The following is a 23,758-nucleotide window of genomic DNA, read 5'->3' on the forward strand; positions in this document are numbered from 1 at the left end:
TGGAGCCAAGCACACTAAAGCTGTGTACAATCTCAATCTCTTCGCCATCCATCCTGATGCTGCCAATTGGTCCAGGTAGTAACTGATATTTATTAGACATTGGTCGTCTTCTAAGAATGTGACAATTTTGCTACAGAAATTCTCTGATGACATTACTAGAGCAATTCCAAGTAGCCATGTTCACTTATGATCTCTGACTTATAAGTAGATGAAGCATTGGAGACTTAAAGGATGGAATCATTTTCCCAAGGGCAGTAATCAAATGATAGAGTAGGGAGTCCACTAAGCCAGACCGTGAGCTCTGAGTCTCAGTAGATACTGTTGTCAACTCTGGTTGACTGCCTACTGTACGTAAAGCATTCAACCTGAAATTTATAGAAAATACACTTCTTCCTTCCGTCTGATGAGAAAAAGTAAAAGTCCGGTCTGTGGCACTAGAAAGATATTGATAACATTTGTTTTGGGGCTCCTGTACATCGAAGATCCTCAACCAGTTGGATTGCCCCCAGTGACTGCTGCATTGGGCTTGGGTATGTCAGAAATGATGAGGAAGGCCCAGGATGGGACAGTGTTCATCATACGGTTGCTGTGAGTCATACTTGACTCAACAGCACCTAACAACAACAACAACAACAACAACAATAGCAACAGTAAATGGAATTGCCATGAGTTGGAACTGACTCAGTGGCAACTTTTTAAAAATGTGCCAGCGTGTGCAATGCATATTATAATTTAGTGTGGGTGTAGAATTTAGTATGAGAAAGTAAAATGCCTAAATGGAATGCAATGCAGCTTCTGAACTCTAGAAACTTTCCTTTTAAGGACACGTGACTGATATTTTAGAAAACAGTAGAGGAATATGTTCAGGAAAGGATATAGAATAAAGTGGACATTGGTGGCCAAGAGACTTGGCTTTGTGTTTCAGTCTTTGTTCGTGTCTGCACAAATCGCTTGAAGACTTCAGAATGAGGTGAAGCAACTCTACAGAATCCATCTTGATTGCCATTTTTCAAATATTTAGTACAATGCAAATTTTTTCTGAACGTGTCAGTTTCTTTTGGCGGTGATAGAGGTATTTGTGTTGTTTAAAGAGCTTGTGATTGACACCACAGTTGTTCAGTCTGTTGCTTCTTAGCTTTATGAGTTCAGGTTCATTAATATCTTTTAGCTTGATTACTTTGTGGAATAATACTTACTGAGTACTTTGGACATGTTATCAGGAAATACCAATTCTAGAAAATTACACCCCACTCCGGTTTCATTAATCTATTTGTCTATCTTTATGATAATACTAAAGGCACATGGTTTGAGTCCACGAGCTGCTTCACAGGAGAAAGATAGACAGTCTCCTCCCCTGCTATATATACTCCCTCTGAAAACCTGCTGTAGAGTCAACTGTGGGTTGGTTCTGACTTGATGGTACACAGCAACAAGCAATCATTTCTTGAATTCTAATAGTAACTGAATCAATCTATCTTGTTGAGGGTCTTCTTCTCCTGCACTGTTCCTCCACCCTTCCAAGCAAGACGTCCCTCTCCAAGGACTGATCCCACCCTGCAACATGTCCAACCTACGTCAGATGAAGCTTCAGAATCCTTGCCTCCAAGGAGCAGCCTGGCTTCACCCTCTCCAGGACAAACTTGTTTGTTCTCCTAGCAGTCCGTGGTATATTCAACACTCTTCTCCAGCACCATAGCTCAAATGCATCAACTCTCCTTCTATTATCCCTTGTCAGTTGTCCAGCTCTCTGACGCATAGCAAATAATTGCAAAGACCATGACCTGTGTCAGGTGCACCTTAGTCTCCAGACTGACATAATTTCTCTTCAGTATTTTGGAGAGGTCTCTGACAGCAGAATTTCCCAATGCAATTCATCTTTCAATTTCCCAGCTGCTGGTATCAAAGAGTATTGATTGTAGAGCCAAACAAACTGAGGCTGTCAACAATCTCAGTCTCTTCACCATCTATCATAATGATGCCAATTGGCCCAGTGGTGAGAATCATTGTTTTCTTGATGTTGAGCTTCAATCCACATTGAAGGCTGCAGTCCTTGACCTTCTTCAGCAAACACTTCAGCTCCTTCTCAGTTTCAGTAAGCAGGGTTGTGTCATCTGCATAACACAGATTGTTGATGAATCTACTTACAATTCTTACGCTACATTTCTCTTCATAGAGCCCAGCCTCCTGGATAATCTATTTTACATATAGATTGAAAAGATATGGAGATAGGACATAACCTTGATGCACACTCTCCCCAATTTTGAACCATGAAGTGCTTCTTTGCTCTGTTCTGATGACTGCCTCCCTGTCCAAGTATAGGTTTCACATAAGCACAATCAAGTATATAGAACTTGAAAAAGTACAGGACCAGAAAAAAAAGAATACCCTTAGTGAATTCTTATAAAATCAAGAAAATTCAGAAATCATGTGAAGCGTTATGATTTAATAGGTAAGATTGGTTATTTTTCTAAAATAAAAATAACATTCTCTGTTACAATGTACCCCCTGCCCCAATGATAGATACTCATTAAAGCATTAAATTGTAAAACATTAAAGCATTGAATTGTAAATCATCAAATCAAAAATTTTTGGAGATTTTTCATTGTAAGACATTAAAACAATATAGATGTAGGATAATCACTCTATCCCATGATCCCTATTGTTCTGTTATATATTACTGTGTGAGGAAACATTCTAAAGCATATGACTTAAAATAATAATGGTCATCTTAATGTTAACTTTCACAGTATTACCTAGGACTGTACTGGGTTTAATTAGGTAACTCTCACTTGGAGGCTCCTCTATTTGTCTTTGTAACTAACAGTGGGTTAATCTTAGGCCTCACTCATTCATATTTTGAGTGTCTGGGCTGGGATGATGCAGAGATTTGTAGGATATATGGGCTGAAACAGCAGAAGCCCTTGGTCATCTACACCCAAACTATATGTTGTCATATCAGTGTGGTCTATTCAGCATGGACTCTTCAGGGTATTGGGATTTCCTCCCTGTTTATCCAGGGCTCCAAAGGTGCGTATTTGAGAGAGCGAGTCAGGTGGAAGACGTGCTGCTTTATCTAACACAGCCTTGGAAATGTAGCACCACCATCCTTATAGGCTTCCAGGCCTGAGGGGAGGCCGTAGATTAACCTCTTGATAAAGAAGTGGCAAGAAAACAATCTTCCACAACAACTACTGTCAATATGCTCTTATTTCAACTCTCAAGCATCTCTTTCTGAACATCTTATTTAACATAAACATATTTATATGACACTTGCTGCTATGGAACACTTTATATGTATTGGACCAATTATTATATTACAGAACAAGAAACAGACTCATCACATAGTGAATTAACTGTAGAGTTGGATATACCTGGAGATTCTTGGTTATAGACCCAGGACTCTAGCTATTATGCTATGTGTGAAAGCAGAGCCCTGAATGTTTCCTGTTGGAGCTGTGGGTGGAATAGGATGGATGTTGGGATACTTGGAGAAGGGATGGTTGGTAAGAGGTGAATTTGGTAAACCAGGTTAAAATCAAATAGATTTCAAATTAAGAACAAAAATTCAAATCAAGGGTAAAACATAAGAGATACTACAAAGAACTGAAGACAATTGGTTGTGTATGTCCTCCCCTGTACCCCTTGTTGGGTGTGATCGAATCAGATTGGACTGGCAGAGAGATGTGGCCTTTGGGTTAGCCGTGCCCTGTGGACTATGCCATTGCAGCCCCCCTGGTAACTCCAAGCTGTATATCAGACTTAGATTGAGGCGGAAGACACAGAATTTTAATTGCATGTGAAATTGAAGTATTAACTTGGACTTCACTTGGCTTTTTAATACTTGAAAGTGAGTCTTCAGTATCAAAGTATACTTCTTTTTAAATTTAAAGATGACCTAAAGGCTGCAAGTGATATCAAGTTATTACTCAAGGGCAGGGATTAATACTGTTAAAAGTAGTATAAAAAGAATATAAAAGTAGTATAAAAAGATAGTATAGAAGATTAATACTATCTTTTTACCCTCCTGCTGTTCATAAGGTCACTATGAGCCATAGTCTCCCTAAAAGTACTTAACAATTACTACAATAACAACAAAAATATTGCCATCTGCCACTTTTTCACTTTCTCAAAACCCACTTTTCTCTTAAAATAGTAATGCCCCCAAATTTGTTTTCTTTCTATGAAAATTTCAGAGAGAAGCTCTGCCTTGGGATTCTGGAAAAAGGAAGAGCGCTGGAGATTGAAGCAGAAAATTTGAAGTCTTGTTGGTCTTGAGAAGCTTGATGTAGATGAAAGAGAAATATCCACAGGACGGAAATTCTGGAGCAAAATGAAAACAAGGTCAGGAACTGTTCAGCCTCTGTATCTAAACCTCAGGGCAAGACACAGACTGGCTTCAGAGGATCCTGTAGTTGTCATCCCTTGGGTTGATTTGTGCTTGACCAGAAAGGGCTACTGTGTTCTCCTCTTGCCTTCCTGGTCTATCTCTCCCACCCACTAGTCCTTCTGCAAAAATTGTGCTCAGTCCCTGAGGCAGCTTCTACCTGGCATATGCTATTGTTGTTGATTGCCATTGAGTCAAGCATGACTCATAGCGACTCCATGAACAAAAGACCTGATGTCTTTCTATAATTATTATCATTTCTCCAAGTTCATAGAGTTACTTGAGGCATGTGGTTTAGGAAGTGGATGACACTCCTGCTTCCAAGTCTGGTGCACAGCAGTGTTAAAGACTGAAAGGCTCACTTTTGAGTGGAGGAAATTAGAGCCCAGGAAATTAGTGGAGTCCAGACCCAGACACTTTCCCAGCTCCTAACAGAGTAGCAGGTGGGGGACTGAGGACCACTTAGACTTGTTTTCAAAATTGGATTACACTCCTTCCCTCCAAGTATCAGAATTAGGAGAGTCATCACGGTGTGTTCCCATGGGGCATTAAGCCCTTTCTGGATCCCTTGGGATAATATCCCAAAAGAGTTTCCCTCCAGAAAGGTAATAATTTTCACATTCCATTTCTGGCAAGGCAAATCAGGAATAGGGAGCTTTGTTTGTTTCATCTGCAGGTGTTGCTCTTACTTTTGATTTCCTATTTTCAATTTAGTTGATGATTTCTCTTGATAACAAGTTTTGTTTATAGTATGTGCCTTATGTTCTAGTGAGATGGAAATAAGCATTTTGAGAGTTCCTTCTCTGATTCCCATTTTTAATATTGAGATATCAATGAAAGTTTACAAAATGTACGAGTGTTTCAATCAGTCATTCATAGCAATTTTTTTATAACATTCATTACCATAACCAGGATATCCTGACCATCACTTATTCTATATTGCTTTTCCCTTTGAATGGCTAATAGGAGAAACTTGTCAACAACATGCTACCATTAAGTCAATTTCAACTTATAGCATCTATGTGTGAAAATGGTGAAACTACTCCGTGGAGTTTAAAATGTAGATTGCCCCATCTTTCATATGTGGAGCAGCTCGTGGTCTTAAACCCTTGACCTTGTTTTTAGAAGCCAAGTAATTAACCACTGTGCCACCAAAGCTGCTTCTAGAGAAGAGGAATATCTAAAGATTTGTTTCTTCACTAGGAATTATGTCTCCAGACTGCATCTGCAGTCGAAAAGACTAGTTTTGGCTGCTACGGCCATGGATTTTGATTGTGGATCCAGGTAATAGGAAATTGTTAGCATCTTAAATCATTCTTCTGTCGGTCATGACGTTGCCTATTGGTCCTGTGTTGAGGATATTGGTTTTTTGATGTTGAAATGTAACCCATGCTACTAGAGTAGTAAGGAGCTGCAACTACAACCCCAGAGGCGCACGGTTCGAATCCACCAGATGCTCTGCTGGGGAAGGAGGGACAATCTCCTCCTGCACCAGTCAGATCTGATTTGACGGTACACTCACACAAAAATAATAAAATAAAAATTGAAAAAAAATATAAAGGCTGTAGTCTTTGATATTCTGCAGCAGGTTGTTAAAGTCCTTTTCACTTTCTGCAAGCAAGATTGTGCCGTCTAAATAATGCAAATTGTAGATGAGTCTTCTCATCTTGATGTCATATTCTTCTTCATATAGTCCAGGTTCTTAGATGTTTTGTTCAGCGTACAAATGGAATAGGCTTGAGTACCTATAGAGAAAGGATACAACTTGGACACACACCTTTGCTGATTTTAAACTATGCAATTTTTCTTTCCTTTATCTAGACAACTATTTCTTGGTCTATGTATAGATTTTGCATGAAAACAATTAAGCATACTGGAATTCCCATTCTTCTCAATGTTAGTCATAATTTTTATGATCTATGCAGTAAAAAATGCCTTCGAACAGTCAATAAAACACAAGTAAGTATCTTTCTGGTAATCTACGTTCAGCCAAACTCTATCTGATGTAAGCATAATCCTTTCATCATGGCCTCTTCTGAAACCAACTGGGATTCCTTGTGAGTGCATTGTTCCATCTGTTTTTGAGTAATCTTCAGCAAGATTTTACTTGCATGTGCTCTTAATAGTACTGTTTGATAATTTCCATATTCTGTTGGATTTTTTTTTAAATGGAAACAAATGCAGATCTCTTCTAGTCATTTGGCCAGGTAGCTAGCTATCTTCCAAATTTCTTAGCACAGATTTATGAACCTGTCTGGGGCTGCATCTGTAAACACATCAATTGGTAGTCCATTAATTCTTGTGGCCTCTTTTTTTTTTAAGCCAGTGTCTTCAGTGTGGCTTGAACTTCATTCATTGCAACTGGTTCTTGATTATATTCTACTTCCTGATTCAGTGGTGACCAATTCTTTTTGATATGGTGACTCAGTATATTCCTTTCATCTTTTTTTTTATGCTTCTTACATCATTAAATACTTTTTCCATTGACTGCATAGAATATTCCAGTATTGTAATTTGAGGCTTGAATCTGTACTTCCTTCAGTTTGAGAAATGCTAAGAGGGTAATCCCCATTTGATTTTCTAACTCCAGTTCTTTGCTCATTTTGTTATAATATTTGCTTTGTCTTCTTGAGCTGCCTCTGACATCTGTTCAGGACTCTTACTTCAGCAATTCTTCCCTTCATTTTGGCCTCTCCACATTTTAGTGTAATTTTCTAGGTTCCTTCTGATATTACTTTTATTCCTCTTCCTCCCTGGTCTTTGCAGTGACTTTTTGCTTTCTTAATAGGTGATATCCTTGATGCCCTCACAACTCACTTAGTTTTGGGTGATTCATGTTCAGTGCATCAAATCCATCCTTGAGATTATTTTTAAATTCAAGCGGGATAGATGCAAGGTTGAACATTGCTTCTTGTGGATTTATTTTAATTTCCTTCCACTTCAATTTGAACAGCACATGAATAATTAGTGGTCTGTTCCACAGTCAGTCCTTGGCCTTATTTAGACTGCTGATCTTGAGCTTCTCCATTGATTTTTTTCCACAGATGTAGTCAATATGATTCTTCTGTCATCTACCAGTTGAGGTCCTTGTACATAGTTGCTATTTATGGTTATATTTTTAAGAAGATCTTTGAAATGAATAAAGAATTGATTATACAAAATTCTGTCATTCAATCTCCACTCTCATTTCACCAAGTCCATATTTTCTGACTGCCAGTTCCAACTTTTGCATTTCAGCTACCAGTTATTAGTGTTCTTGGTTGAATGCTCCATCAGTTACAAACTTTAAAAGATGGTGGTAGTCCTCATTTCTTCATTTTTGGCTTTAGCAATTGTTACATATATTTGGATAATAGTTACATTAACAAGTTTTCCTTGTATGCTATCACTTATAGCATTGTACTTCAGGATAGATATTTTTCTAAAGAATTTTTAATACATTTCATTACATGAGTGTATTATACTGTTCTCACTAATCTCCTATAATTGAATGCATTTATTTTTTTTCAAAAGTTCATATCAAAGGAACACCTTCCCATTATAAAGTCTTAAACTTTCCCCCTCAGTTTATATACTAAATTCATTTACATTGTTTCATAGAATCTTTCATTTACATTGTATGTCATATAGTCATTCATATACATTGTAATTCATATAATTAATTACTATTGATCTATTCCTGTTTTACTTTGTTGCTTGGAATACCCATTGAATCTTTTTTTTATTTCTTCAACTTCCTCATCTGCCTAGTAACTTTGCTATCCTAATGATTTCCACATTTCCCTTTTTCTACCCCCCCCCCCTTTCCTTTTCCCTTTTGGACATTTATACACATCTAACTAGTTATCCTTCTATTTTAAAAGTAATGGTCATACACAGTATTTCTTGTTGCATAAGATTGAGTTACTTCAGCATAATGCTCTTTAGACTCTCCCATATTATATAGTATTTTACAAAGTCGCTATTCCTTAGTGCTGCGTGGTATTCCAATGTGTGAACGTACCATGATTTCTCAATCCATTCATTTGCTGATGGACATTTGAATTGAGTCAATTTTCTTGCTATTGTGAATAATGCTGCTATGGTTATATGTGTACATGTCTCTGTTCTTGTCTCAGTTTTAATTTCCTTGGAATATATTTCTAGAAGTAGAATAGCTAGCTTATATGGAATTTCTAGAAAGTGTGAGGATGGCACAGGGTAGTAAGATCTTTTGTTCAGAGGGTTGCTATGAGTTGTAATCTACTTGATGGCACCTAAAAACAACATGGAATTTATAAGTTTAAATTTTTGAGGAAATGCCAACTTGCCTTCCAGAGTGGTTGTTCCATTTTACAATCCCACCAGCAGTGCATGAGAGTTCTAATCTCTCCACATCTTTTCCAGCATTTGTTGCTTGCTTTCCTGCTAAACTTTGCCACTGCTACTGAGGTGAGATGGTATCTCATGTGGGTTTGGTTTGCACGTCTTTGATTGCCAGTGATTTTTAACACTTCATGGCCATCTTCACCCTTTGTGAAAAGCCTTTCCATGTCTTTTGCCCATTTTGTTATTGAATTATAAATATTTTTCTTGTGGAAGCCCTGTAGTAGTCTGTAAACTTTTGTTATGAAATCTTTGTTTGAGATGTCATTTCCAAATGTTTTTCCCAGTCAGGTTTTCTTTTCACTCTATTGGGAAAAGGTTTTATGCACACAAGAAATTAATTTTTAGAAGGTCTCATTTGTTGATGTTATCCTCTCCTGGTTTTGCATTTCTGGCTATATTTGCCAACTTATTTTTGCTTTAAGCTAGGGTCCCCTTTTGTCTCTTACCGCTTTGAACTTTACACCTAGATCTCTGAACCACTTTGAGTTGATTTTTGTGTATAGTGTGAGATGTGGATCCTGTTTCCATTTTCTGCAGGTGTTGTTGTTATAGTAAAATGCCATCAAATCGCCTGTGTCCCATACTGACCCTATGTACAACAGCTCTGAACTAACCTGCACCCTCCTGAGCCAGTCTCACTAATTCTGACACACCAACTCCATTGCCCCAGTTATTGTATCAGTCCATCACCTCTGGGGGTCTCCTATATGCAGTTCTGTCTCTCCACCCTTCCAAACGTGATGTCCTTCTCCAAGGACTTGTCTCTCCTGGCCATGTGCCCAAACTATGTGAAACTGAGCTTTAAAATCCTAGCCTCTAAGGAGAAACTTGGTTTTACCCTCTCCAAGACAGACTCATTTGTTTTCTTGGCAGTCAAGACCTCTATAATACCACAACTCAAAGGCATCAATTCTTCTGTCATCTTTAGTTGTTGTCCAGCTCTCTGATGCATAGGAAATAATTGTGAAGACCGTGACCTGGATCAGGCACACCTTAATGTCTAGACTGACATTGTTGCCTCTTGTTACTCTGGAGTGTTTCCTGACTGCAGATTTTCCCAGAGCCATTCATCTTTTGATTTCCTAACTGCTGGTGCCAAGAGAAGGAAGACCAGATAAGCTGGGGATATCAAGAATATCATCCATGAAAAATCTGAAAGGTTGTTATAAAGACAGACGAAGAAGAAAAGACCAAAATGGGTGTCAGAACAGACTCTATTTCACTAGAGCACTGTGAAATCAAAGCAAATGGAAGAAATCAAGACGTTAAGGAACTGACTAGAAGATTTCAAAGGGCAGCTCAGGAAGACAGAGAGAAGTATTATAGTGAAATGCACAGGGAGCTGGAGTTGGAAAATCAAAAGAACCAAACTTGTCCAGCATTTCTTAAGCTAAAGGAAATAAAGAACAAAGTCAAGGCACGAGTTGCAATGCTTAAGGATGCTATGGGCAGAATATTGAATGATCCAAGAAGTATTATAAGAAGATGGAAGGAGTGTACAAAGTCACTGTACCAAAAAGAATTGGTAGACACAGAAGAATTTAATAAAACAACATATGATCAAGAGACAATGGTGATGAAGGAGGAAGTACAGGCTGCTCTGAAGGACCTGGAAAAAAAAAAAGACCCCAGGAATTGATAACAGTTGACATGTTTCAACAAACAGATGCTGCCCTGGATTTGCTTGCCTTCCATAATAAATCATATGATTTTCTGGTTCAAGGTGGCCAGTATTTGTCTATCTCAGTTCACTAGTGCCTGGCATATTTATCTTTACATGTTCCATTTCATTTCTGACAACTTGCACCTTTTCTAGATTTATGCTTCATGTATTCCATGTTTAGATTATCAATAGATGTTTGCATCTGTTTCTTCTCAGCCCAAATCAGTACATCCCTTCTTTCAATGCCTCAGAACACAGCATAGCTGCTTGTCACAGGGCGTCCCAGTTGGTAAAAATAGTTAAGCATTTAAGTGCTTCCTGGAAAGTTGGAAGTTTCAATCTCCCCAGAGGTGCAGTGGGCCACAGTTGTGGTGATCTGCTTCTGAGGTGTCATGGCTATTGAAAATCCTATGGAATACAATTCTATCTTTTAACTCATGGGGTCAGAATCAGCAATAAGGCAACTGTTACTTATTTCTTTTTCTAATAACACCAGGAACAGTCATCACTTCCCCTTTAACCCAGCAAGAAATAACTCACTCTACAGATTAGTTATTAATTATTTAAATAGTATAAAACTGGTTGAATAAACTGATATTTAAATAATTTTGAAGATAGGGAAGGAAGAAATGGCAAGTTATTATATCTGCTTTCCCACCTACCTATCTACCTACTTATCAATTGATCTACCAACTTATGTCTTAGGATAGATAGGAAGAAAATATGAGTGGAACCAGAATCGTTGTTTTTGTAATTTATCTGTGAGGTAAATTTGTAAGTTTACACTTCAAACTGCTGTTTCAGCAGGGTCTACTAAAGTAAAGCCCAAGGTAGGATTTTTCCCCCCCCTTTTCCCTTTTATTTTATACTGGTTTATTTCTAAGGTAAGAATTAGTCATTAAGATTTATTTGGAATGTGTAAACACAGGACAATGAAGTAGAGGAGGAAAGAAGAAATGGAAACTAAGGTAGAAACAAAGAAATACAATGAAATGTATTACTGCAAGCGTAGTTGTTCATAATACTGAAGAACCAGAGACAATTACTCAGACCTTGATGGGAATATATTCTTAGCTTTCTTGTTCTTGTTTGGGGGTGGTGTGTGTTAGTTGTAATTGCCCATTAGAGTCCTTACAGCAGTGTTTTTGAAGTTTGAAAGTTTTATAACCAGAAAACTCAAACTGCACAATTTGATCATTGGGTGTGAGTGAAAGAATGGTGACAATATCACCCATTAGCACTCAAATCTCCACATTTAGACACGCATCACTCCTCCTTATCAAGAGATAGTTCAAAGAATATCATCTTGGAGAATATTGTCAAAGAAGGCATTGTCTGTAGCGGACACCTTACCTAATTTTCATTAGCTTATCTCACGATTCATTCCATTTTATTAAATTATTCCATTATTCTATCTGTGTGGTGGCATATATGGTCGATGGGTCAGGATTCTGATTCCTGGTGAGCTTGTGCATTCCAGAATAGAGTAACACCCCCCAGGATGTTTGGAAGTAGATTACCATGTCTTTTCTTTCAATGTGACCCTGGGTGGACTCAATCTTTTAGTTTACAATTAAATGTGCTATTTATACTACCTGTAAGAATAATGAATTTTGTGGCCAATAGCACTGTTGCACTTTCTTTGGTTTGAAATATGTCCTTTGCTCCCGGGTACTTTGTATGGGATGCCTTGGTATTGGCAGGCGAAACATTCTGTGCATACTTGGATTATAGAGCTCATACAGACCTACAGAAAAGGTTGTCGAATTTACACCTACTTTTGCTAGATTGTGTTATATTAGCTTGACTATTGTTGGCAAGTCGTTGATATTTCCTCAAGAGTCATCTTTTTTGTGCATTCACTTTTGGGATTAAAGTTAGCCAAAAGAAAAAAAATATTCATAATTAGGAAGGAAGATGTTGAGAAGTCATTATTTTTCAGTCCGCACTTGGAGACATCACACGGTGACAGACAGGCAGATGCCCAGCAGAGTTTGAGGACTCACGCTGTCTTCTGTTCTGCATCCAGCTCCTCTTCCCGGTGCTGCCGAGCAGTAAGATACACCAGAGACGTAGAAGTGGGAGATGGAGGACACCCCAGGTGCAGGCCGTCAGACGGTGCAGTGCGGAGAATATAAAGGCAGTCATAAAACTGACTGAAAGTAACTCTTCAATTTATTCTTGCCATGCTTTGGCAATTCCCACAGCATGTGACGAGGGAATACTCCTCCCTGCTGGGTTGGAGACCTCCTGTGGCTTGCTCTTCTCGATACTTCTCTTTGTACTTCACAGTGGATAACTTTCCATGCCAGTGTATATAGACAGACTGCATCTTTTATGGCTGCATAATGGATAGGAGTTTCTTTTATCGTTTTTGTATTAAAAATTCTGAATTTATCAATTACCAATTATAATGGAGAACTGGAATGGTTCTACCTCTCTTTATGCACCTTTTCTGATAGTTCTGTAGTAGAGAGACTGAAAAGTATTATGTTTTAGGTTATAAGATCATTCGCAATTAAGTTTTGAAATAGATAGTTCCAAGTGGTTCCCTAGAAATATACTGTATTCAGGATACACTTGAAACGGTAGCTGTGTCTCTGTCTCTCTCTCTCTTTTTTTTTTTTTTAATTTTTATTGGGAAAAAACAAATGTCTCTGTCTCTTTACATCTTTGTCTATATAAGACATGAGTGATAACAAAATTCTCAGTCCTGTAAGCTAAAATTAATCTCATTTATTAAAAAGTCCAGTGTATTTAATTATGAGTGGGTTTGTGGATATATATTCCAATACTTATGGTACCTTGTATTTCCTTTTCTATGGAGTGTTTGTTCTTGTCCATTGACTATATTTTCATCTATCTATATTTCTGTCTGTCTATCTATCTATCATCTAATCTATCACTATTTTGATGAAGAATAGTGACTATAACAGGGACTTCCAAAAAACCAAATATACATACTTGGAAAGAAGTGCACCCATAGTGCTCCTTAGAGATAAACATGGTGAAAATTTGTCTCACATGTTTTGGGAAAGTTATCAGAAGGCATGCATCCTTAGGAAAGGACATTGTGCTTGGAAAAGCAGAGAACAAGGCCTTCAATAAGATGAATTGGTGTAGTGACTACAACAATGGACTTAAGGGCAGCTGAGATTGTGAAGACAGTGCAGGATTGAGCAAGATTTTCATCTATTGTCCATAGGGCTCCTATGAATTAGAGTTGACTTAAAAGAAAGTCTCCTGTCAGTGACCTCTCCAAAATACTGAAGAGCACTGATGTCAGTCTGAAGACTAAGGTGCACCTGACTCAGGCCAGGGCTTTTCAATCACTTGCTATATATCTGAAAGTTGGACAGCGAATAAGGATGACAGAAGAATTGATGCCTTTCAGCTGTGCTGTTGAAGAGTACTAGACTGCCATGGATTGCCACAAGAACAAAAACACATATGTCTTAGAGAAAGAGTGGCCAGTGTGCTCCTTGGAGGCAAGGGTGGTGGAGCTTTGTCTCTCACACTTTGAGAGTGCTGTTTGGAGAAGCTGTTCCTTGGAAAGAGACATCAAGTTTGGAAATGTGAGGGCTGGCGAAAGAAATGAAGTCTCTCAACCAGGTGGATTGACACAGTGACTTCCAAAGTGGGCTTAGATGTGTCAGAGCTGAGGAGGATGGCCCAGGATAGAACAGGGTTCAGATCTGTGGTTCAGAGAGTCACTATGAAATCATATGTGACTCAAGGATGCAGAATAACAACGTGTATCTTTTAGCCAGTCTCTGGGCAGTGCACACAGTTTACTAACTTAGCTTGGTAATTCAAATACATCCAGAGTGCTGTGGGGGAAATGTATGACAGTGTGCTTCTGTAACGGTCACACTCAAGTTCTAGTTCTCCTCTGTAGCACTAAGGTTGCGATGAGTAAGAATAGACTTAATAACAACAGCTTTTTTGCTAATTTTGTATTTCAAAATATGTTGAGATGCTCGGGGGGAAGAAGGAGGAAACCTCCAGTAGTCTGTAAGTTCTGATGTCACATAACTGCGATATAGCCTAATTAGAACTCTGACTACTAGGTTCTGATCTCATTGCATGCTGTCCCCTCAAAGGAAATACCAGTCATTAACATTTCAGTCTGATAATTTGCCTCATGATGCACTAATAACACATTCGATGCTCTAATCCCAGAATACTGTCATTTTGTTAAACCACCCTCCCAACGTTGTTATGTAGCATGAAGTCAAGCCTACTCCCAGCCGACCCCCCAGTGGGTTTTCTGAGGCTGTAAATTCCCTGGGAGGTGATTGCTCATCTTTCTGCCTTGGGGCAGCTCGTAGATTTGAACCATGTGCAGTGCAACTCTTTACCACTAAAACCACCAGAGTTCACTCTTACTTTACACCACTTTTTACTAGGAAGGAAAACTCATCTTTCACAGGAAGGGTGGTTGAGGTAGCTTAGTAATTTAGACAGAAAGGATCCATCAAACATTCAATGTCTTCTTCCAAACAGAGTAACAATTCACTATCTTCTTTCTGCAACTTGAATTCTAAATAGTCATCGTTTTGGATTTTTATGGGTTTTTTTAATATGCTTTGTGAAATTAGAGATCTCTCTCTTTGCTGCCTAATTGGAACTCACTCATAGCTGACCCTTCAGTAGGTAAATGTCAGCTGTAAATTGCATGGAAGTAGACTGCCCATCTTTATCCCACAGAGCACCTTGAGGGTTCAGATCTTTAGGTTAGCATTTCAACTCCTTACCCACTAGACCACCAGAGCTTCCTGAAACTAAAGAACTAAAAAACTCAGAAAACCAGGTGCTATATAGTTGATTCCAACTCATGGTGATTATGTATTCTGGAATAGAATTGAGCTCCACTGAGTTTTCAATGGCGGTGACCTTTTGAAAGTTGATTGGTAGACCTTTCTTATAAGTCACCCCGGATATCTTTGAACTGTTACTCTCTTGACTAAGTTTTGAGTGTGTACTCAGGCACACCTAAGAAAGACAGGAGCATGTGAATGCCATTGTATAACTTTCCTTCCTAAAATTGTTTTTAAAATGTTTGATTATGTTTATAACTGTTTTTACAATGTTTTATAAAGCATTTTACACAATGCTTATCACGGTGTGTGTATGTAAAGGATTATTTATGTTTTGATGGGCCTTTCTGTTGGATGTGCTTACACGCAACCTGTTTGTCTCAGTTATTTCTTGCGGCTATCACATAGGGCAAGTCTGTGCTCACTGACCTCTCATAATTACTGAAGGACAATGATGCCAGTTTGAAGATTAAGGAGTGTCTGATTTAAGTTATGATCTTTTCATTCACTTGCTAGGTATCTGAATGTTGGACAATGAAGCCAGATGACAGAGAACTAATACTTTTGAGTTGGTTGTGGTGTTGGAGAAGAGTACTGAATATCCCATGGGCCAAAAGAATGCCTTGGTGAGAGTGGAGCCAGAGTGATCATTTGAGGCAAAGATGACAAAGCTTCACCTTACATCCTGTGGGCATGCTATTAAGAGGGTCTGTACCTTGCTTAGAAAGGTGGAGGGTTGGCGAAAGAATAGAAGATCCTCAACCGGATGGATTGGCTGACTGCTGCAATGGGCTCAAGTGTGCCAGAGATGATGAGGGTGGCCCAGGCTAGGACAGGGTTCGGATCTCTTGTTCATAGGTTCACTGTGAGTGTACTCCACTTAAGGGCACCTAACAACAACATTCTAGGATCCCAGAGCCCTGGTGGCAGAGTCATTACCAAATTGTGCTGCTAACCGTATGAGAATACCTTTCTGGTGGTTTTAATCTCTCCTCAGTGAGGTGAGAGCTAGATGGGCAACCGCCTTCTATGTAATTTATAACCTCTGAAAACCAGTAGAGTGTCCACTATTATATTGGTTCAGATTCAATGGCAATGAATGAGTATATCTAGAAGCAATGTGAAGTGAAGTGGAGGGTGCTTTCTGCAATAATAAGTTCATTTATGTACCAGATAAATCAGATTTCTTGTAGAAATAATTTTCCTGATTATAAGAGTAATAAAAAAAACCCCTTACTTGAGAATAAAAGAATGCTTAAATGAAGGAAAGAAGAAAGAGAGAAAGAAAAAAAAAAAGAAAGAAAGAGAGAAAGAAAGAGAGAAAAAAAAAGAAAGAATCCCTACCTATTCACAATTCTGTGAATTGTCAAAGGAACAGATATGTCTTGGAGAAGGTGAACCCAGAGTGCTCCTTGGAAGCAAAGATGGGAAAGCTTCCTCTCTCATACTTTGAGCATGTTGCTAGGAAAGGTTATTCCTTGGAGAGCAATGTAATGCCTCAAGAGGTGAAAAAATGGCAAAGGAGAGGAAGACTCAACCAGGTTCATTGACACAGGACTGCAGAAATGGGTTCGAGTATGTAAGAGATGGTGAGAATGACACAGGATGGTACAGGTTCAGATCTGTTCATAGGGCTAACTTGGCAGCACCTAACAACAACATCCATCCATGCATCCATCCATCCATCCATCCATCCATGCATGCATGCATGCATCCATCCATCCATCCATCCATCCATCCATCCATCCACCCATCCATATTTCTACAAACCACTTTCAGCAATTTACATTTCTGCTGTATTTCTAGTCTTCATTATATGCATATGCTTGGGTTGTTACAAAGTCAGTAACATCTGCTGTAAGTCCAGGTTTGTACTTGCTTCTGTAACCTCCATTTGTTATTGTAAATATCACCCTTTATTATTAAATATCATTTTAAATTTATTTTCAGTCTCCTATAGGTATGTAGGACAATTAGATTGAAATTTTTTTTGTATAAATGTAATAAACCATCTTATATTTTCGGTTCTATCTTGATTCACTTTTAATTTCCTGAGGTCATGTTTATAGATTAGATTAAATATGAGGAATATTTTCAAATGACATCCAGAAAGGTTATCCTAATTTCTGAGATCATTTTTGCAATCCATTTCCTGGAACCACTCACTAAGATCAGTTTTATGGGCAGGATCAGGACCCTCACCTGACCCAGCTGTTCTGGGACAGAAATTTCTGGTGAGAATGTCCTTCGATGATTCTTCATCTCATTATTCTACAGTGTTTAAGCGATACCATGTCGGCTTTGAATATCAGAGAGGAAAGTTAATCCTACTTGAAGTTTATTTGGAGTCACTGAAGAAGTAACAACCCATAGTGCTTCAGGGCCATGTTAAGTGACAGGAGCCCAAGTGTCACCTGCTGGATAGATTTTACAAACAGCAGCCACTAGGAAGGTGCAGGAAATGATGAGAGATAAACCATGTGATAAATACCCTCCAGTTGGAACTGCCCTGTAGCTGGCCCTCCAGTAGGTTTGTAGAGGTAGTAAATCACACTAGAAGGGGCTGTCCAATTTTCTCTTGAAGAGTAGCTGGTGGATTCGAACTGTGTGCCTTTGCATTGGGAGCACAAGTCTTTGCCACCAAGCCACCAGAGCTCCTAGCACAGCAAATACAATGAAACTGAATGAGTTTGAACTCCGGGAACTTGCCTTATTCTTTGGGTCTCCATGTTTCCCACCTTTGGCTGGGAGCAATCTAACCATTTTTCCTACCACCCTCTGTGAATGGAAAATATTGAGTTTTCCTTCTCTGACACAGTGTTTGCAGATCATATTGTATATCATATGTACTGAGCCATATTTCTGTCTCATGGCTAATTTCTGTCTTTTCTTGGAATGGCAAAATGACAGAGGATAAAGGGGTGACCAGGTGGTAGGTGTACAATGGAGGAAGTCGATGCATTGAATAATCTTTTAAAAATCTTCTAAAAATTATTACATTTATATTTTCAAGGTCTTTTGGTCTATTTGGCCTAATGACATGGAGAAAGGTTATATCAGTGTTGTAATGAACTGGCAGGTGATATTTTTGCAATATATTATTGTTATGTGCCGTCTAGTTGCCCGCTACTCATTGTGACCCTATGTACAACAGCCCTAAAACCCTGCTCTAACCTGTGCCAATCTTATTGTCTCTGATAACCTTTAATATATAAAGCAGTAATAAAATAGATTTCTTTGAGTAGAATATATCTTTATGAATATCTCGTCTTAAATGGATATCGTCCATGGGGTAAATGAATATCATTGCCTTTTGCAGAAGGATCAATTCTTGTTTATAGCACATTGAGAGGTCTCCTGATAGAGCAGTTACTGTGAACTTTTCCCATTCGGGGCTAAGTAGATTTAAAGAAGGCGTTGGTGGTTCATTCCTTGGCAGAGTTTGTGCCTTCCACGTGTGAGACCTGGGTTTGATTCCTGGTGAATCACCTCACCGACTGCCATCACTGTGGAGACTTGTGTGTTGCTGTGATACAGAACAGGTATCAGTGGAGATTCCAGGCTAAAACGGGCTGTGACAGGAAGAAGCCCAGGGGTCTGTTTCTGAAAATCAGATCAGGAAGACTCTGTGAATTCCTGTGGTCGACAGCGAATGACTTTATCTGAAACCAGATACAGGAAAGAAACAGGTCAAAGCGACACTTCCTTCCAATGTGAAGGGAGCGTCCATGGGTCAGGGCTTGACACAAAGGCTTTTAATAATGAGTACATTAGGATCATATCTAAGTTAAAGCACTTCTGGCCAGTGAGGGCTGATTGGAACAAATATGGAAGAACAGAAAGATCAAGTGTGAAAGAGAGGGGAAAAAAATGCAACTCCAAGGAGCTCTGGTGGCCTAGTGGCAAGAAGCTGTGCTGCAATCTCAAAGGGAGAAGGTTCAAGGCCACCAGCTGCTCCTGTGAGAAGGATGGGCAGTCTGCTCTGAAAACTGTCTCTGCAAACCCACCAGCGGGTCAGCGATGAGTTGCTTCTGACTCGATAGTACACAATAACAACAATGCAATTCCATATTTACTGTAGAGTTCATTTTTTAAAGATTTTTTATTTTTTAATTATTTTTATTTATTAATGAAAATTTACAGAGATTTTGGATTTCCATACATTCATTGTTGCATTTTTTTCCTCCCTGCCCACCCCTCCCTTCCAGTTCATTCTTCTCTTTGAAATGTAAAAGAAAAATTCTTTCATTGTTATACAGTCCCTTCCCCTAAGTCCACTCCACCATGCAGCCTTCGTTCTGGACTCCTGTCATGACAGTAATACCTAATCCTATATCTCTTTTAAAGAGTTGACTTTTATGACAATGACTGGCACCCGCCCCTGGCTCCCTAAAGCCTCAATGGGCGTCAGAAGTTGCTTTGAGGCTAATGGCATTCTTCAGAGCGCCTTTGACATCCTTGTTTCGAAGAGTGTAAATCAAGGGATTGAGCAGGGGGGTGACGAAGGTGTAGACCAGCGCGATTTGGCGATCCTCGTCCTCCGAGGTGCTGGAGCGGGGACGCAGGTAGACCAGGCTGCAGCAGCCGTACTGCAGCAAGACCACGGTGAGGTGCGAGGAGCAGGTGGAGAAGGCGCGTTTGCGACCCTCTGCAGAGCGGATGCGCAGGATGGCCAGCGTGATGAACACGTAGGAGACACAGATGAGGACGAAGGGCACGGTCAGCACCAGGATGCCCACCACGTAGAGGACGGCCTGGTGCACGTGGATGTCCGCACAGGCCAGGCGCAGGACTGGAGGGACGTCACACAGGAAGTGGTTGATCTCCCTGCGGCGCCCACAGAAGGGCAGCGTGAAGATGAGGGCGGTGAGCTGCAAGGAGAGGAAGAGGGCCAGGCCCAGGCTCCCAACCACCATCTGGACGCACAGCTTCTGGGTCATGATGAGGGTGTAGTGCAGGGGGTGGCAGATGGCCACGTAGCGGTCATAAGCCATGACTGCCAGGAGGAAGCAATCCGTGCTGCCCAGGGTGACAAAAAAGAACATTTGGGCCCCACAGCCAGCCAGGGGGATGGGCTTCTGGGCCCCAAAAATGTTGGAGAGCATCAGGGGCACCACCACCGAGGTGTAGCAGATCTCAAGGAAGGACAGGTTGGACAGGAAGAAGTACATGGGGGTGCGGAGCGAGCTGTGCGTGCACACCACCCAGATGATGGCCATGTTTCCACAAAGGATCATCAAGTAGAGGAGAAGGAACAGAAGGAAGAGGAGGGCTTGGAACTCCGGGACAGGAGTGAACACGCGGAATACGAACTCCGTGGGGCCCGACTGGTTGAGGACAGAGGCCCATGCAAACATTTCTCCCGAAGAACAATGGAAAGTGCTTGGATATCCACTATTTGAGTTGCTCAATTGCCTGACCAAAAGCTGTCATCTAAAATCTGATTTTGCTGTGAACTGTTTGGCTTCTTGTTTCCAATCACAGAGGGTTGGGATGAACCACCAACAGAAGTTAAGGTACATTTTTCCTTGGAAATCTTCCTGAACAGCATGGATATTTGCCTGTAGAAGCTCCTAGTGAGAAAGGCATGTCCAAGTTCCTAGTGAAAGAGGCATTAAAGAAGAATTTCATTCTGACATTTCTAATCCATGTTGACAGAATCTAATTCTTGGGCTTATGTATAATTAGACTAAATGGTTATTATGAAGTTTAATTTTTAAAAGTAGATCAATAAATTTTTGGTAGAGATTCATACTGCAGTATAATCCACAGGTAGAGAAATTTGCAAATCTGAAATGTACAGCTTGATTTGTTTTTCCCATTAATAAATTCACCAATAAGGACTATACCCAGATAATGCAGAAATAAATAACATAGTAACCTAGAATGCCTTAATAAAGTTTCTTTATAGTAATGTAGTTCAGAGAGCAAAGCTAGAAGACAAAAGAATTGTGAACAAGCAAATAAACTGATAAAATGAAATATTGGACTTGCCAAACAACAACAACAACAACAACAACAACAACAACTATATATCGTGTTTTGTACACTCATTCATATGCATTATATTTGACATAATTAGTACCATTGATTTATGCCTATTATTACCCTGTCTTTTCAAGTACCACTTTAACATTTTTCATACATGAATGAAACATAGTGTGTATGAATGATTGTATAAAAATTATAAAACTATATAAATGGGTTTGTGCTCTATTTAAGACAGAGCTCACATTCACATAAGAAACACAATCCAACCAAGTGTGAAACACAGTGATACAGGAAAGACTGGCATTACTTTAGTCTAGCATTGTGATTTATCATATTTCTGATGCAAGAAGGCATAAAAAGATACAGAATATTTGATAACTGAAAACACAACAGAAGTAATGGAAAACTTTAGGACTAAACATATATTCTGGTGGTCTGTTCCAAATGGATCTTAGTAGAGTGCCTCTTGACTAGTCTTACCTTAGTTTGTTTCCTATATTAACCAATGCTCTTTCTTCCCTCTTGCATAGAATACTAATGAAGCCAATGTTATTCTGAACCAAGAAATAGTTACCTAGTCTATATTCATACAACCACAATTTGAGGTATACACTTATACGTTAGTTGGATTTCCCCAAATCTGCTTATGTTGTCATTGAGTCCCGCAGAGTCAGCATCAACTTATAGCTGACCCTCCAGGGGGTTTTCAGAGGCAGTTAATCACACAGGAGGTGATTACCCCTGTACAGCAACTGGCAGATTTGAACTGCATACCTTTGGGGTTACGGAATGGCCTCTTAGCATTAGGCCACCAGAGCTTCCAAATATGCTACTTATATTAATTTTTATAAAAATGAATTTTAATAAAAATAGTTTTAATAAAATGAATTTTAATATGTATGACAAAATATTAATATGTAGTGTTTTAATGAGAACAAGTATTAAATGTTTGTAAAAATACTTGATAATTTTAAGTGTTGATTATTTCAAGTAGAATAAGATGTAGTCCAGACAGGCTAGGAGGGAAAATGATAAAATATTGAAGAATTTTATATTAAGATTGAATTTCAATTTTCACTCCATGTTAAAAAGCTAGAACTGAATTTTATACATAATACATGCAAGGAAGCATTTATTTGATTGAAGGTAATGTGAACTTAGCTGATATAGACTCAAAGGAAACACTGACTTCATATATAGAGGCTAATGAATGAATCAAATGATTAAGGCAATAATATAGTTTATACTCTGGCTAATAGAGTCTACTTCCTTCTTCCTCCTCTTCCTCTTATACTTTTTTTATCAGTATGGGTTAGAAATACACCTTTTCACAAAACAAGGACAACCCAAATGAGTCAATGAATAAATATGAAATGATATGCCAGTATATAAGCTTAATAAGTAACAATTAGGAACTATCTAGTGAAAACTACTAAACTTTGCATATATGGGTCTAGATAGATAACATTAATATTATAAAGTGTTAAGTGTCTAAAAATAATGTATCAATTATTGACTTCATGTCAAAGTTTCTAGTAGATGAAAAGAGAAGAATAAACAGAGGAAAAGAGAAACCTTCTATGAAAGAGTCAATCTTGTATCACAAGACATTACAATGCACCACAATGATTTTATATACTGTAGCATTATAGATCTAGCATACTAGGACGCAAGTAATCACTCATAGAGAATTTACTGGAAGGTGTTCCATGCATACATATACAACAACGTGTGTATGTGTGTGTGTGTGTGTGTGTGTGTGTAGTTCTTGTGGTCTAGTGGTAAGAACAGCACTACAAGCCCCAAGGCATGCAGTTCAAATTCACTAGCTGCTCCGTGGGAGAATGGGCAATCTCCTCTTGTGTGATTAATTGCCTCTGAAAAATCCACTGGAAGGTCAGCTATAAGTTGGCTCCAACTTGAAGGTAAACAACACAACACCAAACAGCATCAAATAAATAAACGAATGAATGAATGAATGAATGAATAAATAAATAAATGAATAAATGAATGAATAAATAAATAAATAAATGTAGATAATTGTGAGATATAAATTTTCTTTTCATAAATTATTTAATGTTATAAAAGTACATAGATCAATCCAGACATAAATAGAATATTATATATATATGTATGTATATATATACATACACACACACACTATTATTTTACAATCACATGTTATGTATTGTCGAGTCAGAACCACCTCATAGCTGACCCTCCCATGTGTTTTCAGAGGCAACAAGTCTCATGGAAGAAAATTTCTCATATTTTCTACTATGGAGCAGCTGTTAGATATTATAGAGTATATTGAAAACTTTTCTTCGTCCTTGAATATTTTAGATTAGTATTGAGAAGCAAAGACAGTAAAGTGTCAATCTTACATATTTTGTACTCAGTGAGTTTAAAACCCAATTTAAATTTCCAGTTGGCTATGTTATTTGACAAGGGAGCTCTGATGGCCTAGTGGATAGAGAATTGTGCTGCCAACCCGAAGGTAGGCAGTTTGAATTCACCCGGTGCTCCATGAGA

At 38.8% G+C, this 23,758-nt stretch overlaps 1 protein-coding gene across 1 annotated transcript; it reads right to left on the bottom strand.

Moving 5' to 3' along the window:
* Window positions 1–19,632: 19,632 nt before the first annotated feature.
* On the bottom strand, window positions 19,633–20,592 carry LOC102866990 (olfactory receptor 10Q1-like). Its single transcript, XM_006900458.1, has one exon. The coding sequence runs from the start codon at window positions 20,590–20,592 to the stop codon at window positions 19,633–19,635; it is 960 nt and encodes a 319-aa protein (XP_006900520.1).
* Between the last annotated feature and the right edge of the window lie 3,166 nt (window positions 20,593–23,758).

Source organism: Elephantulus edwardii, unplaced genomic scaffold (genome assembly GCF_000299155.1).
Source record: "Elephantulus edwardii isolate Elephantulus edwardi_28Jun2011 unplaced genomic scaffold, EleEdw1.0 scaffold00284, whole genome shotgun sequence".
NCBI classification, from domain to species: Eukaryota; Metazoa; Chordata; class Mammalia; order Macroscelidea; family Macroscelididae; genus Elephantulus; species Elephantulus edwardii.